General features: G+C 38.8%; 1 protein-coding gene across 1 annotated transcript; it reads left to right on the top strand.

Annotated features, from left to right (window-relative positions):
• The first annotated feature begins 8,601 nt into the window (after positions 1–8,601).
• MCM2 (minichromosome maintenance (MCM2/3/5) family protein) lies at positions 8,602–14,536 on the top strand. Its single transcript, XM_087660760.1, is given in 17 exon segments — positions 8,602–8,776; positions 8,929–9,149; positions 9,232–9,419; positions 9,593–9,681; positions 9,869–10,058; positions 10,148–10,367; positions 10,478–10,685; positions 10,763–10,897; positions 10,990–11,181; positions 11,263–11,435; positions 11,527–11,715; positions 11,904–12,020; positions 12,104–12,188; positions 12,418–12,555; positions 12,657–12,782; positions 12,897–13,220; positions 13,305–14,536. Coding segments are annotated over 17 exon segments (2,712 nt in total). The 5' UTR covers positions 8,602–8,773; the 3' UTR covers positions 13,419–14,536.
• Positions 14,537–15,471: the final 935 nt, after the last annotated feature.

Here is a 15,471-nt window from a genome sequence, read left to right on the forward strand (position 1 = left end):
ATTAATCATAAAACCATTTGTATGTGGAGGAGGATAATTTTGGTGTAAATTTTTGTCTCCCACTATATCGATATAAGCATTGATGTGTTCATTGCAGTATGAATTGTTATGTGCATCAAAACTATGATAGATAGAGCAAGGCACATAAGGGAAGGGCAAGAAGCGAGTTTTTTTAGCGAGCTTTTGAGTGTTTTTTTTTTTTTTTGGCAGCCCCCTATTCTTGTTACACATAGTTCACTTATTCTAACATTAGATGTATCCACGTCCACTTCCATTTCTAACACCACTACCATCGTCGCTAACTCTACCAACAACACCACATCACTACCTTCACCACCACCTTCTCTCTCTCTCTCTCTCTCTCTCTCTCTCTCTCTCTCTCTCTCTCTCTCTCTCTCTCTCTCCAAAAATAATTTGTGCTAGAACTCTAGATTGATAGAATCTGTATTATAATGTATTATGAAAGGTGTTTCAACAAATAGTTCTCTCTCTCTCTCTCTCTCTCTCTCTCTCTCTCATGTTTGCAATATAGAAACATTTGTGCAAGCACTTCAAATCGATAGAACTTGTATTACATTGGATTGTAACATGTGTTACAATGAACAATTCTCTCTTTACTACTCTCTCTCTCTCTCTCTCTCTCTCTCTCTCTCTCTCTCTCTCTCATTTATAATACAAAAGTATTTGTGAGAGTACTCTAGGTTTGACAGAACTTGTTTTACATTGGATTATGACATGTGTCACAATAAATAGTTCTCTCTCTCTCTCTCTCTCTCTCTCTCTCTCTCTCTCTCTCTCTCTCTCTCTCTCTCTCTCTCACTCACTCTCACTCACTCACTCACTCACTCACTCTCTCTCTCTCTCTCTCTCTCTCTCTCTCTCTCTCTCTCTCTCTCTCTCTCTCGTTTACAATACAAAAGTATTTGTGAGAGTACTCTAGGTTTGACAGAACTTGTTTTACATTGGATTATGACATGTGTCGCAATAAATAGTTCTCTCTCTCTCTCATATAGAACAAAACAATTTCTGCAAGCAATTCGGATCTAGATTTGTATTACATTGACCTCTGGCAAGTGTACTATTGTTTCACAAATTGATAAACACTGACAGTAAAAGATTATCATAAATTTGATCATAGCTAACCAAAGTAAGGTATGCTTGTATTTTTTGAATAAAGTAAAATGCATTTACTCTAAGAATTAGCTGAGGGTGAAGTTAAAAAAGTCATTCTCTTTCCAAATATGAGATGTAAGTTCTCTTTGGTAAGCATAGGTTGGTGCATAAACATGTCTACATTTGCATCCATTCCAAATACTCACTAAATATTTTTCTTTATACATGGCTCTAGCAACCCTGTTAAACATTAGTTAAAAAATAAAAACTCATTATTAAAGCTTACACACTTATGGATTATTTGTTGTGGTGGCAAGAAGGGATAATGATTGGCGAAAACAAGTATAAATTCGATGCTCAATCAATATGCTTAATGAGAGAGAGAGAGAGAGAGAGAGAGAGAGAGAGAGAGAGAGAGAGAGAGAGAGAGAGAGAGGTTCTTAATGAGACACACACACACACACACACGTGTGTGCATGCATGCACACACACATACACATAGAGAGAACAATTAAGGTAGGTTTTTCTAGTATATATTACATAACTAAAGACATAGCTTTAAAGATTATTGCTCATACAAACTCTAATCCACCTTGACTAAGTAATTCATCAATGGTTTGCCTCGTCTTTAAAATAAAATATATATTCTAGATACTCTAAATGTAAGGAATTTCAATTGGAAGGGTTTTAGGTCTCAATGGAGAAGAGAGGAAGGAGAGAGAGATAAAAATAACTTTTAGATGAGAGAGAGAGAGAGAGTGTGTGTGTGTGTGTGTGAGTGAGAGTGAGAAGATTAAAACAATTATTGATGAGAGACTAGCAAGTGGTGTCTTTTTAAAAATCATTTATAAGAGAGAAGAGAAATAAATGTGAAAAGTAGTTTGGATAGAGATGTACCTTTTTCAAAGTATCTTATTACAATATTATTTTAGCTATAGGTTCGGAAAGACCCGAACCTCCAGAGGGCTTCCCAAACCTAACCCCTTTTCCAAACCTCCCTCTTTTTCCCTTCCCTTCTTTCTCTTCCCCCTCCTTTTTTTCATTAAAGCTTTCCCTCCCCCTCCCTCACCTCCCTTTTTTAAATTAAAACCCCTTCCTCTCTCTCTCTCTCTCTCTCTCTCTCTCTCTCATTAAGAAATATTCTCTCTCTCTCTCTCTCTGTCTCTCTTAGATTAAACTTTTAAATTAAACAAAAAGTTTTTGTATATTCTCTCTCTCTTAGATTAAACTTTTAAATGTTAACTTTTTGTATATTCTCTCTCTCTCTCTGTCTCTCTGTCTCTCTCTCTCTCTCTCTCTCTCTTAGATTAAACTTTTAAATGTTAACTTTTTGTTTAATTAAAATAAATAGTAATTAAAATAAAGAGAGACAGAGAGAGAGAGAAATATACAAAGATTAAAAAAGAAAGAAGAGAAGAGGAAGAGAGGGAGAGAGAAGGGGAATAGAGAGAAAGAGAATTATAGAGAGAGGAAATATAAAATTTAAAAAAGAGATAGATAGAGAGAAAAAAAAGAAAAATAGAGAAAAGAGGGGGAAGAGAGACGAAGAAAAAAATGTGAGAGAGAGAGAGAGAGAGAGAGAGAGAATAAGATGAAGAATAGAAAGAATTTGAACACAGTGAGAGAATTAAAGAGAGAAGAAATATAAAATTTAAAAAAGAGATAGATAGAGAAAAAGAAAAAAAAGAGAGAGAAAAGAGGGGGAAGAGAGACAGAGAGAAAAAAATGAGAGAGAGAGAGAGAAAGAGAGAGAAAATAAGATGAAGAATAGAAAGAATTTGGACACTGAGAGAATTAAAGAGTGAGGGAATATAAATTTTAAAAGAAATAAAGATAATTATAGAGAAATGAAATATAAAATTTAAGAAAGAGAGAGAGAGAGAGGAAAAGAAAAAAAGAAAAGAGAGGAGAGAGGGGGGAAAAGAGATAGAGAGAAGAAAATGAGAGAGAAAATAAGAAGAAGAAGAGAAAGAAATTGAACACAAAGAGAATTATAGAGAGAGAAAAATTATAAGAAAGAGAAAAGAAAACAATTTAAAGAGAAAAAAAAGGAAAAAAGAGGGGAGAGAAAGAAAGAGAGAGAAGAAAAAAAAGGAAGAGCGATGGGGAAAAAGAGAAAAGTCTTTTTAAAATTTAAATATTTTTTGGGAGAGAGAGAGAGAGAGAGAGAGAGAGAGAGAGAGAGAGAGAGAGAGAAGATATAATTTAAAAGAGAGAGAAGGAGAGAAGAAAAAGATAAAATTTAAAAGAGAGAGAGGGAGAGGGAGAGAAGAAAAAACGAAAATAAAGAGAAAGGGGAGAAGAAAAAAAGGGGGTGGAGAGAGAGAGAGAGAGAGGAGAAGAAGAGAGAGAATATAAACATAAAGAGAGAATTGTAAATAGGGAAAAGATAAAATTTACATATTTAAGAGAGACTGAGGGGAGGCAGGAAGAAAGTGAAAGAAGAAAAAGAAGAAGAAGAAGAAGAAGAAGAGAGAGAACATGTTAAAATTTAAATATTTTTTGAGAAAGAGAGGGAGGGAGAAAGAATGAGAGAGGGGGGAAGAGAGAGAGAAGGAGAGAAGAAAAAGATAAAATTTAAAAGAGAGAGAGGGAGAGAATAAAAAACGGAAAATAAAGAGAAAGAGGAGAAAAAGAAAAGAGGGCAGAGAGAGAGAGAAAGAGAAAGGAGAAGAAGAGATAGAATATTAACATAAAGAGAGAATTATATATAGGAAAAAGATCAAATTTACATACTTTAAGAGAGACTGAGGGGGGGAGAAAGTGAAGGAAGGAAGAGAGAGAGAGAGAGAGAACATGTAGAGAGAATTATAGAGAGAGAAAATATAAAATTGAGGAGAAAGAGAGAAGGAAAAGAGAGGAGAGAGAGAGAGAGAAGAAAAGCGCAAAGAGAAGAAAAGGAGAGAGAGAGAGAGAGAGAGAAAATAAAAAATTTAAAAAGAGAATGAAGAGAGAGAGAGAGAGAAGAAGAAGAAGAAAAAAGGAAAAAGGAAAAAAGAGGAGAGGGAGAGAGAAGGAAAAGAGAGGGGAGAGGGGAGAGAATAAAAAGAGAGAGAGAGAAGAAAAGCGGGGAGAGAAAATAAGCACAGAGAGAGAGAGAGAGAGAACTAGGACAGGAGAAAAAATAAACTAAAATAGAAGGCAGAGAGAGAAAGAGAGAGAGAATTAGACATAGGGAATTTGGAGGGGGGAGAGAGAGAGAGAGAGAGAGGAAAGAGAAAGATGAGAAATAGATTGTTGAGCGAAGTTGCCGTGCGATAGCACGGCTACTTCGATCGCCGCTTCAGCCTAGCATTCCGCACGCACGGAACGCTAGTCGTAATATTATAGGAGAGAGTGTTAGAAATTTTTGAAGCCAAGGAAGGGGGCGTCTTTCTTACATATTAATAACTTATCAAAACACACACACATGCACAATCTCTCTCTCTCTCTCTCTCTCTCTTCCCATGTGGCTTTAAAAAGTTCTATCAACTCTCAATACTACAATATTATCTTTAGGCCTTTCTTACATATTAATAGCTTTGGACCTTTATTTTTTTAAAAAAAACACACACACATACTCTCTCTCTCTCTCTCATTGAGAAGGATTGTTGAATATACACATAATTTGATCTTCCTAGCTAGTAATTATTTGTTAATCTCTTCTCTCTCATCAAACATTATTTTAAAACTTTTCTCTCCTCTTCTCTCTCATATCTCTTTTCTCTTTCTCTCTTGACCCTAGTGTATCCTAATGGCTCTATAGAGAGAGAGAGAGAGAGAGAGAGAGAGAGAGAGAGAGAGAGAGAAACACATAGAGTTGTAAGAAATATACATAGTGAGAAATGGAGACAAGGGCCATGTACAAACACATACACGTAGAGAGAGAGGCGCATACACACATACACTACTTAATTTATTACTTAATTAATGGCTTAATTACTAAATATAAATACAAAGAAAGAGAGAGAGAGAGAGAGAGAGAGAGAGAGAGAGAGAGAGAGAGAGAGAGAGAGAGTTGTAAGAAATATACATAGTGAGAAATGGAGACAAGGGCCATGTACAAACACATACACATAGAGGAGAGGCGCATACACACATGCACTACTTAATTTATTACTTAGTTAATGGCTTAATTACTAAATATAAATACAAAGAAAGAGAGAGAGAGAGAGAGAGAGAGAGAGAGAGAGAGAAAGAAGAGACGAATGAGAGACAGAGAGAGAGAGAATGTGACTTTTTTTTGGTCAAGAAGGGGGTTGCTAGTAACTCGTAAAAAAGAGGGTTATTTGCAACCCCTTCTCAATATGAAAAAAAAGTTCACAAGTCTCCTCCATCATTTCTTTGAGGGGACTTGTGATTTTATTTTATTTTGTTGAACAGGGGGTTGTTGACTCCACCTTTTTTTTTCCACAAGTCCTCTCTAAATTTTTATTCACTGAACATGGAGCTTTAAGCAACCCCTTCCCAATTTAAAAAATTTTCATAAGTCCCCTCAAAGATACAGAGGCAACTTGTGATTTTTTTCACCAAGAAAGGGTTGCTGGCAACCCCTGTTTCTGGTGACAAATAAATTTACATTCCTTTAGAGAGATGATAGAGGGGAGTTGTGATTCAAAGCATTCTCTCTCTCTCTCTCTCTCACACACACACACACACACACACACACACACACACACACACATTTTTAATGAGGAAACTAATACAACATTCAAGTAAACAATGATTTATTCTTCTAGTTCGCATAAGAGATAAAGAGAATTTCAAACCTAATGATGATATTGAGTCTCAGAAGTCATGGAAATTAGCAGCAAGGAGACTTCTCTAGAAACATAACTTGGTATCCTTCTATAGAAGTATATTTGCAATGGTATGTTGTTGATGCATTCTCTATATGTAATAGAACTATGAATGGTAGGTTCATGTATGGGCCATTGGAGAAGGAGATGTTGCAAACTTTGCCAGAGAAATGTAGGGATTAGGTGCACTCGAAGAAGGAGTAGCTCATATATAAGAATCACCAAATTGAGCAATGGTGGAATGAGGAGGTGTACCAAAGATGTCATATCTTCCTCAACTACCTAAATGTGAATTCCCCTCCAATGAGAAGGCATTATACCAAAAATACTCGAAGAAAAAAAGGTGCAAGAGACATAAGGATCTAGATTCTTGGTAAGTAATTCCACATGTATTCTTTAGAATATATCACACTTTTATGTCTTCTTCTAAAGAGAACATGGCTGATCGTAAGAAAGTATGACTTCTAGTGCATTTGTTCTCGTAACTCATTCTTCAGTAAGGAGTCTGGGTGAATCCACAAGATGAATAAGAATTCATGGGATTATTGGAAGCTATAAGAGATTGATGTAAGTAAATAGTGGTCAACATGAAAATGCAAAAGGACACACTCCAAGATGCAAATACAACTGCAAGATTAGATTAAACAAAGCTTGTTGTAAATGTGGTGGACACCTTGTATGTGCGCTTTAAGCAATGGCAAGAGCATCGAGGCACTTTGGTGGGCCACTACAATGAAATTCCCTAATTAGAACTTCATGGCTAAAGAATCCCCTTTGAGCTAATAAAAAGCTAAGCTTGGACCTTTTGATATATGAAGAGGCAAATAAAGTTGCTCAAGGTCTAGATCTCCCATAGGCATCCCATTACTCAAGCAACACATGCAAGGCAATTGCACCTATTTGAGAATGACAACCCAAAGGTCATGGGCAAGAATAAGGTGCCCATTGGTCTGCAAGCATAGGAGAAGTAAAGATTGTTGAAATAAGGAGAGCCGAAAGGTAGTGGTGGGTGTGATGATGGAAGTGGAGAACACTCCAAAGATTTTTGCAAAACTAGTAAGAAGACGATGTAGATCAACCCTAAGAATCCCATACTGGGTTTGGGTGGCCCTCAAAGCCCATTGATTGACCAAGATAGCCCATGATTCAATTTGACCTCAAGCCATCACAATGAAGTCACTTAGACTTTAGAAATCTTAAATTCTAGAAAATTGTTGGTATAAGTGGCACTATTTAGTTATACTTTTATTTACCAATATAGCGTGATTTGGGGCTTGCATCTTATCATTTCCATTGTTAGTATTTTCATTTATGTTTGCAATTTTGTTTGTTTTGATCTCTTTATAATCTTTCATGCTTTTGTTATTGATCACATTTTTTCTCTCTCACATAGAACTATTTACCATTGCATGTCAATTAGCACTTTGTGTGCAACCTTAGCATGACATGCACTACCTTGCAGTTGATGACTAGCACACCTCCATAACCAAGTACAACAAACCCATTAGCATACCACGCATGCACAGGCACGTTTGTGTACACACACACACACACACGCACGCACGCACGCACGCACAAACCAAAAATAGAATGGCTCAGGGGGCCACTTGCATGCTCAAAATCATCTAGTATAACCTACCTCTATGAAGAAGGGAATGTCATCTTTTAGCTAATCCATGCTCAATTTACACATTATAGGTGCCCTTGCATAAAGTTATTTGTAGAAGGGCATACATTTGAAATAGGGTAGCCATGTGAATAAAGAGGCGTGGTCCAATAAAGATACATGCGACCCTCTAGTGTTGTACTTCTTATATAGTCTTATGCATACTTCATCAAGTGAATTTGCTTATGTGTCAAGTTGTCATAGCTCATCAAGCTTTTGTATTGGCCTATAATGATCTTGAAGATTTGAGAAAATTTTCCGCACTAAACATTCATGATTGAGGATATATTTATTGTAAAGTTCTATTTGAAAAAATGAAAAATTACTCATTTGCCATCTTTGTATGCTTAGAAGTTATCATGCCATAAGGTTCATTGGTTTACCCTAATAGATGCTATACATTTCTTGAATTATTTCTTCCACTTGCCTACTACACATGGTCTAATATGGGGGATGTGGAGGTGAAAACTTGCACATCAAGAAGGATGGGAACTAGTTGTGAGAACCAAGGACTCAATGGCACATAAAGAGCCTTTCATACTAGGATGTATTTACGGGGGATACCATACAATATATAAGAACTCCATTTAATGGAACTATTCATTTCGATAAAAATTTGTTCATTCCACACATACATTGCACTAACATCCTACTTGGGTGTAACTCCAACTTTTTATGCATTTTTGTAACATGCAAGCAATATAGCAAGCAACTATGTAATTGCTTGCATATTTGCTTGTCTTCCTTCATTCACATGCCTTTGTCTAGATGGGCCACATTGATACAAAGTAGCTGGCTGTCCACCTTGTTTGAACCCACCCTCTATATACACGAGGATTGTAGCTCCAACCACCAGGCAGCAAGTCTTTGAATCTGACGTAAACCAATCAAGGTGCCCATGGGATATTTTCCACATGCCTCGTGGGAAGCCGCCCCAAGGAAGCGACGAACGACAACAAGCGGGAACGCTTACCTTTTCCCGCCAAAATTGGTTTCCCGCCATTCTGCTGCCTCTCTCTCTCTCTCTCTCTCTCTCTCTCTCCGGTGCCTGCGTGCGATGCAGTAAGTTGAGTCCTTTACTCTCCCCCTCTCTTTCGTTCTCTCTCTCTCTCTCGCTACGACGAGAATTTCGTGGCACTGGTTTAGACACAGGTCTGCAGAATAAGGAGCTTGCCCCCAAACATCCCCGAGCTGCCCCCTCTGCTCCAGTTCTCCAATGGTGAGTCCTCTTGTTCCCAACTGGCTGATGATAAATATTGTTGCCTATGCTCGAATACTGTTACACAGCAGTGCGCATGAAACTCTGCTCTGATTTTTCTCTAGTAGCCGTTTATCGGAGCTCATTAGCCAGGGAATGCATTGAACTTGCAGGACGCGGACAACAATCCCCCGTCGCATCCATCCACTCCTGGGTCCCCTTCGTCAGTTGGCAACTTCAGCACCGACAGGCTTCCGCATACCACTAGTCGAAGGAGCTCTGCACATTCCGCCTCAGATGAAGCTGAGGTCGACCCTGAGCTCTTTGCGACGGATCCCGGTGACGATGAGGAGGAGGAGGGAGAAGACCTTTACCACGACAACTTTATGGAACAGTAGGCCCTGCCTTCTCTTTCACCTTTATTCTGTCTTTCAGACTGAGGTTGAATGCCCTTGCACACGTCTTCTTTCCTACAGAGATTATCAGCCTCTGGGGAGTCAGGATCGATACGAATCCCAGGACATCGACGATGACCTGGAGGATGATCGAGACCTGGATCAGATCATGGCGGACCGTAGAGCTGCCGAGGCGGAGTTGGATGCTCGGGATGGCACTCAGGATGTCTTGTTCAACCGTAAGCTACCACGCATATTGCATGAGCGTGGTAATTCAGCGATCTTTCCTTGATGTTGCATCCAAATCAGCCCTTGGCTACCTTAGAAATGGAAACCTAGCCATTTAAGCTTAGTCTGATTTAACTATTAGTCATCCATTTGCTTCAGTTGAAGCTGCAGTGTTTTTATAAGCCTCATTACCCATGGCGTATTTGTGGATCAGATGACGATTCTGAAGTGGAGTACCGACCAAGGCGAAGGGCTCGTGTGGAACCACCTGTCGCTGACCAAACGGATGACGACGCCTTTGAGGTAATGGTTGATCTGTTTTTTATTGTGATAGCCCACATATTGATTGAATTGGCGTTGCGAGGGGTTTTGGGGATTCGAATCATACTGTCATGTTTTCAGCTTGGTAAACAATTTGGTATTTTCAGTTCTTTCTTCCTCTCAAAATGCACATTTCATGCTCGGCATTCATACATGATTTTATCTCCAGGAAGAGGAAGAAGACGAGGCCGAGTATGAGATGTACAACGTGCAAGGTAGCCTGAGGGAATGGGTGACCAGAGATGAAGTGCGCCGGTTCATTGCACGGAAATTTAGGCAATTCCTGCTCACTTACGTAAATCCGAAAAACGAGTCTGGGGAACCTGAATACATGCGTCTCATTGATGAAATGGTAGCGGGTGAGGATGAAACTTGTGTAATTGGCTCTCTATGATTGCAGCAGTATATCATTGGTGTGTGCTAAAATGTGGCTTCCTGCTTCCTTCAGCTAATAAATGCAGTTTGGAGATAGATTACAAGCAGTTTATTCATACTCACCCCAACATAGCTATTTGGCTTGCGGATGCTCCTCAATCGGTCCTTGAGGTTATGGAGGAGGTTGCTTTACATGTCGTACTCAAGTTTCATCCTAACTATGAGAAGATTCATGACAAGATTTATGTGCGTGTCACCAATCTTCCAGTCTTTGACCAGATTCGCAATATCAGGTGCATCTTGTAGTGCAAGCAGCCATGGTGCCGGTTTGTCAGAGCTGTCGTTTAATATCTACTAGAAAGTTAACTGGTGGCGTTGAGCACAAACACTTGTGTCCCTGCAGGCAAGTGCACTTGAACACTATGATCAGGATTGGAGGTGTTGTAACTAGACGTTCGGGAGTGTTCCCTCAGTTGCAGCAAGTCAAATATGACTGCCACAAGTGTGGCACAATTCTTGGTCCTTTCTTTCAAAATAGCTACTCAGAAATCAAAGTTGGATCCTGTCCAGAGTGTCAGTCCAAGGGCCCATTCAGTGTGAACATTGAGCAGGTAGTTATTTGGGTGCAATGTCATCTTCTCCACAATTTTTGAGTACAATTGTGCTAATACCTAGTGAGGTTCTGCAGACGATTTATAGGAACTATCAGAAGCTGACCTTACAGGAAAGTCCAGGGATTGTTCCAGCTGGGAGACTTCCACGTTATAAGGAGATTATTCTGCTTAATGACCTTATTGATATTGCAAGACCTGGAGAAGAGATTGTGCGTTCCCTCCTTTCCTTACGTAGAGATGTCAGCATTTTGAGTGTAGGCTTTGCAAGCATACTAAGCCTAGTGTTCTTTTGTTTTAACAGGAAGTTACAGGTATATATACCAACAATTTTGACATGGCCTTGAACACCAAGAATGGATTCCCTGTTTTTGCCACAGTTGTAGAAGCAAATCATATTAGTAAAAAGCAAGATCTTTTTTCGGCATACAAGTTAACTGAAGAAGACAAAGCAGAGATAGAGCTTCTATCTAAAGATCCTCGCATTGGTGCCCGGGTACAGCTCTATCACGTGCTTGGTGACTTTGTGGTTTCTGCTCCGTGGCATGTTCTCATTAGATTGCTGTAAGACTTGCAGATCATAAAGTCAATAGCTCCATCAATTTATGGACACGAAGACATAAAGACTGCTATAGCACTAGCTATGTTTGGAGGGCAAGAGAAGAACGTTCAAGGAAAGCATCGACTTCGAGGGGATATCAATGTCCTTCTTCTTGGTGATCCCGGCACTGCCAAGTCTCAATTTTTGAAGTGAGTGGTCTGTAATCGAATCCTACTGCATTAGCCTTTCAGCTGTTCCTGCTTACTGGATGTAATTGAGCCACACCGGGTATTTTGCCAGGTATGTAGAGAAAACTGCTCAAAGAGCAGTGTACACCACTGGCAAAGGTGCCTCCGCTGTAGGATTGACTGCCGCTGTTCACAAGGATCCATTAACTCGAGAATGGACCTTGGAGGGCGGTGCACTTGTCCTTGCTGATCGAGGAATCTGCCTGATTGATGAGTTTGACAAAATGAATGATCAAGACAGGTAGGCACTGCTTGGTATACCTCCTTTTTGTTCAGATAGTGTGACATGTACTGGTGATGTTGGAAGAAGGGAATCGCATAAATAATTACAACTTTTCTACTTATACATGCTTTATTCTGCTCCATTCTCCCATGAAATGTCTGTCTTTGCAACTGATTAGTGGTGCTTGCTAATAATCCCCATGTTAGAGTGAGTATTCATGAGGCTATGGAACAACAAAGTATCAGTATTTCCAAAGCAGGCATTGTGACGTCCCTTCAAGCTCGATGCTCGGTGATTGCAGCAGCTAACCCTGTAGGGGGCAGGTGAGACCTTTTTATTTTGCGATTCAGAATGATCAGCCGCCTTTGTAACCACGGAGAGTTTTTCAGTGTGTTATTGCTTGCAGGTACGACTCGGGTAAGACGTTTTCTGAAAACGTGGAGCTTACTGATCCTATTTTATCAAGATTCGATGTTCTGTGTGTAGTAAAGGTAGGCTTCATCTTGAATCTCAGCTAAGTCTGGTGAAAGAAGTCTTGTAGGATTCATACTGCTGCCTGCCTGTCTGGTGCTGTGCATTGATTGTTAGTAATAAGTTTGGATGTGGCTAGCACGCCATTTTGGCAGGAGTTTAATGATGTTTGGATTTTCATGATGCATTATGCTGCTCTTCAGATTTGTACGCTCTCTGTGTCTGAATCTTTCTCGCTTCCTTTTGCAGGATGTGGTAGATCCTGTCCGAGATGAGATGCTAGCAAAATTTGTGGTGGATAGCCACTTCAAATCTCAGCCTAAAGCCTCAGAAGAAGGCAACCCAGAGGAAGAGCCTGCAGCTTCTGCTGATAACTCTGATCCAGAGGTGATTTAAAATATTGATAGACATGTCTGGCTGATTGTGCAAGTTCATCTAAAAGTAGTATTTCCGCTGTCCAAGACTAATAGAAACATGCTTGGTTCCAGGTGCTTTCCCAAGAGACCCTCAGAAAATACATAACCTATGCGAAGCTGCACGTTTTCCCCAAATTGCACGATACAGATCTGAACAAGGTTTCATTAGTTTATGCGGACTTACGACGAGAGTCTATGGTAGGTCAACCCATTGCTTCCTTGTTCATAAATGCAAGCTTTATGCCTCGTCCAGGAGATACAACATCACCTCAAAAAGTTTTGAATGTTTTTGTTTCCTTTGGATGTTAACAGCATGGACAAGGTGTACCCATTGCTGTGAGGCATATTGAATCCATGATCCGAATGTCTGAGGCTCATGCCCGTATGCATTTAAGGAATTATGTCACTGAAGATGATGTAGATATGGCCATTCGGGTTCTTTTGGATTCTTTTACTTGAATTTGACTCCTACAGAGTTTTAAGAAGTACATGACATATAAGAAAGACTTCAATGAACTGCTGCTGCATCTCCTTCGAGGGCTTGTCAAGGATGCAGTTAGATTTGAAGAACTCGTGGGCCGCCCTAATGTACCTTTGACACAGGTGCAGGTCAAGGTGGTGGACCTTGAAGCCAAGGTAAGGCTGTTAAGAAAAGTTCTACTGGTCTGCGATAGGTCAGTCTTGATGATTCTAAACTCATTGTATGGATGATCTGTGTAGGCTCGTGAATATGGTTTCACAGACTTGCAACCTTTCTACATCAGCAGACAGTTCACCAATGCGAACTTTACACTAGACCCAGCACTGGGTGTCATCACTCATCCCCTGGCATGATTCCTCATCCTTATTCTTTGCAGCATAGACTGTACTCATAGCCAAACCAACACCCAATATATATGGGAAGAGAGCTCAAGGACCTTCATTGTACACAACTGACAGGGTGCAGCTCTTTGCTCAATGTAAAATTGCCACCATTTGTAGAAGTTTTGGAGCGTAACGTAGTATTACGTCACGCTGCAGCTTTCTTTCTGCATGCTATGCCCTAGGGCCTATTCCCCTACAGCTCTACGCTCATTTAATTCTATTTGACACCCCACTACGTATCAGTCAAGTCCAACGTGAAATCTTTGCCGTTGCCTCTCGTGTATTTACATCCGGTGTGACCCGTGAGTAGCACCTTGAAGGCAATTCTATTAGAGGCTTGCAGAGGACAAATTTTCGGATGTCTGGGATTTCCGGTTGGTTAGGGAAAGTGAGAGAACATGATGTGCTCTGGGAAGGATGAGGAAGAAGCTGAGGCTATTGGAGCTCGACAGCCTGGTAACTGTATGCACAATCAAAATTTTAAGCACTTCATACTCCCAGCCATCTTATTATACTTGCCACTATTATGTTGGCTTCAGAATTGGAGAAAGAATGGGACCCTTTGAAGAGCAGATATTGTGGGGCAAACCAGATAGAAGCGGACATTTTGCCCCAATCTCAATGAAGTCCCTACAAAATGACGAGCTCGGGAGCTCCTAACTTAAGTATGGATGATGAAAGCAGCATCCTAGGAGCATTAACTCTGTCACATTTATCAACTTTTAAGTAAGTAAAGTATGGAAAATAATGCCCCATGTCATTATATGATTGTGTCGCAATGTTAATAAGACCCATGAATACTTGTTCTGAAAAACTCAATGTCCAAAGGAAAACATCCTTCCAAGCCAAACCCTCTTTTACATGGCCAGCCTAAGCTCGCTCAAATTTTCACAGGTTGGCTAGGTAAAAACATTGTGAAATGCCCTTGAGGAAGAAAGGTAAGGAGTGAACGTTATTTCCTAATTGTACCAAGTTACAGCTTTTGAACAGGTAAAGGCTTAGCTCCTACTTCCTTTGAGAGGCTTGGAGACCAATCTATTTTATCTATTTTCTATTTCTAATCTATATATTATTTAGAGTTTGTCTTAGATCTTGAATCAATCTGAAAGTTCCTAAGCTTATGTGGCACAAGGAGTTTGATATTCAAGAAATAAATATGGCTTTTTCTTGAAAGGTGGGTGGGAGTTATTTATTATTTATTGTCTCCCCCACCCTATTGAACTTTGTATCTCAAAGTGGGGATGTTATACTTTTCAAAGGTTTGTAATAATTGGAGTGTAGCACCCACTAATGTATATTGAATGAAAGACCAATATTAACAAGATTAAGTCTAAATTTATCTTCATGGAAACCTTATGATTAATCCTCAAAGATACACATTTAATGGTGATTTCTATTTACATTAAGCTTATCACAACATGCACATTTTTCTCACACTAAGTTAAGAAAGATATATTTAATGGTGATTTTTATTTACATTAAGCTTATCACAACATGCACTTTTTTCACACACTAAGTTAATATATCATATAAATTTAACCCATGAATTAATTTGAAACTTTCTTTTAATTCTTATATCTCTCATAATTGATAAGTAATTGGATATAAACATAATTATATGGACGATAAGTTAATATGTATGATAAGTTAAGTAAACTTAAATTATATATTTTTAAATTAAATAACAATTAATATGTAATAATAATCAATCATTGGTTAGTATATAATTGATTATATATTGATTATATAAATTATTAATAACTATAATTTTTATAATATAATTACCATTATTATGAATAATAATTTTTAAAATAATAATTAAATTGTAATCAATGTGCATATAAATAATGTGTTCTCATTATTTTTATTCTCTTTTTGTTCTTATTGTATTTTAATCTTTTTTCTCATGTGTGCACTTATATTCGTATGCATTTAATGTGTTTATATTGGTGGAAATATATTTACATAGGTGTGTATGTATTTGTAAGTGCATGATTTGTAAATGTACCCATTTTCTTGTTGC

The sequence above is a fragment of the Lygodium microphyllum genome, chromosome 20 (assembly GCF_053477565.2).
Source record: "Lygodium microphyllum isolate KBCC chromosome 20, Lygodium_microphyllum_v1.1.10, whole genome shotgun sequence".
NCBI lineage: Eukaryota > Viridiplantae > Streptophyta > Polypodiopsida > Schizaeales > Lygodiaceae > Lygodium > Lygodium microphyllum.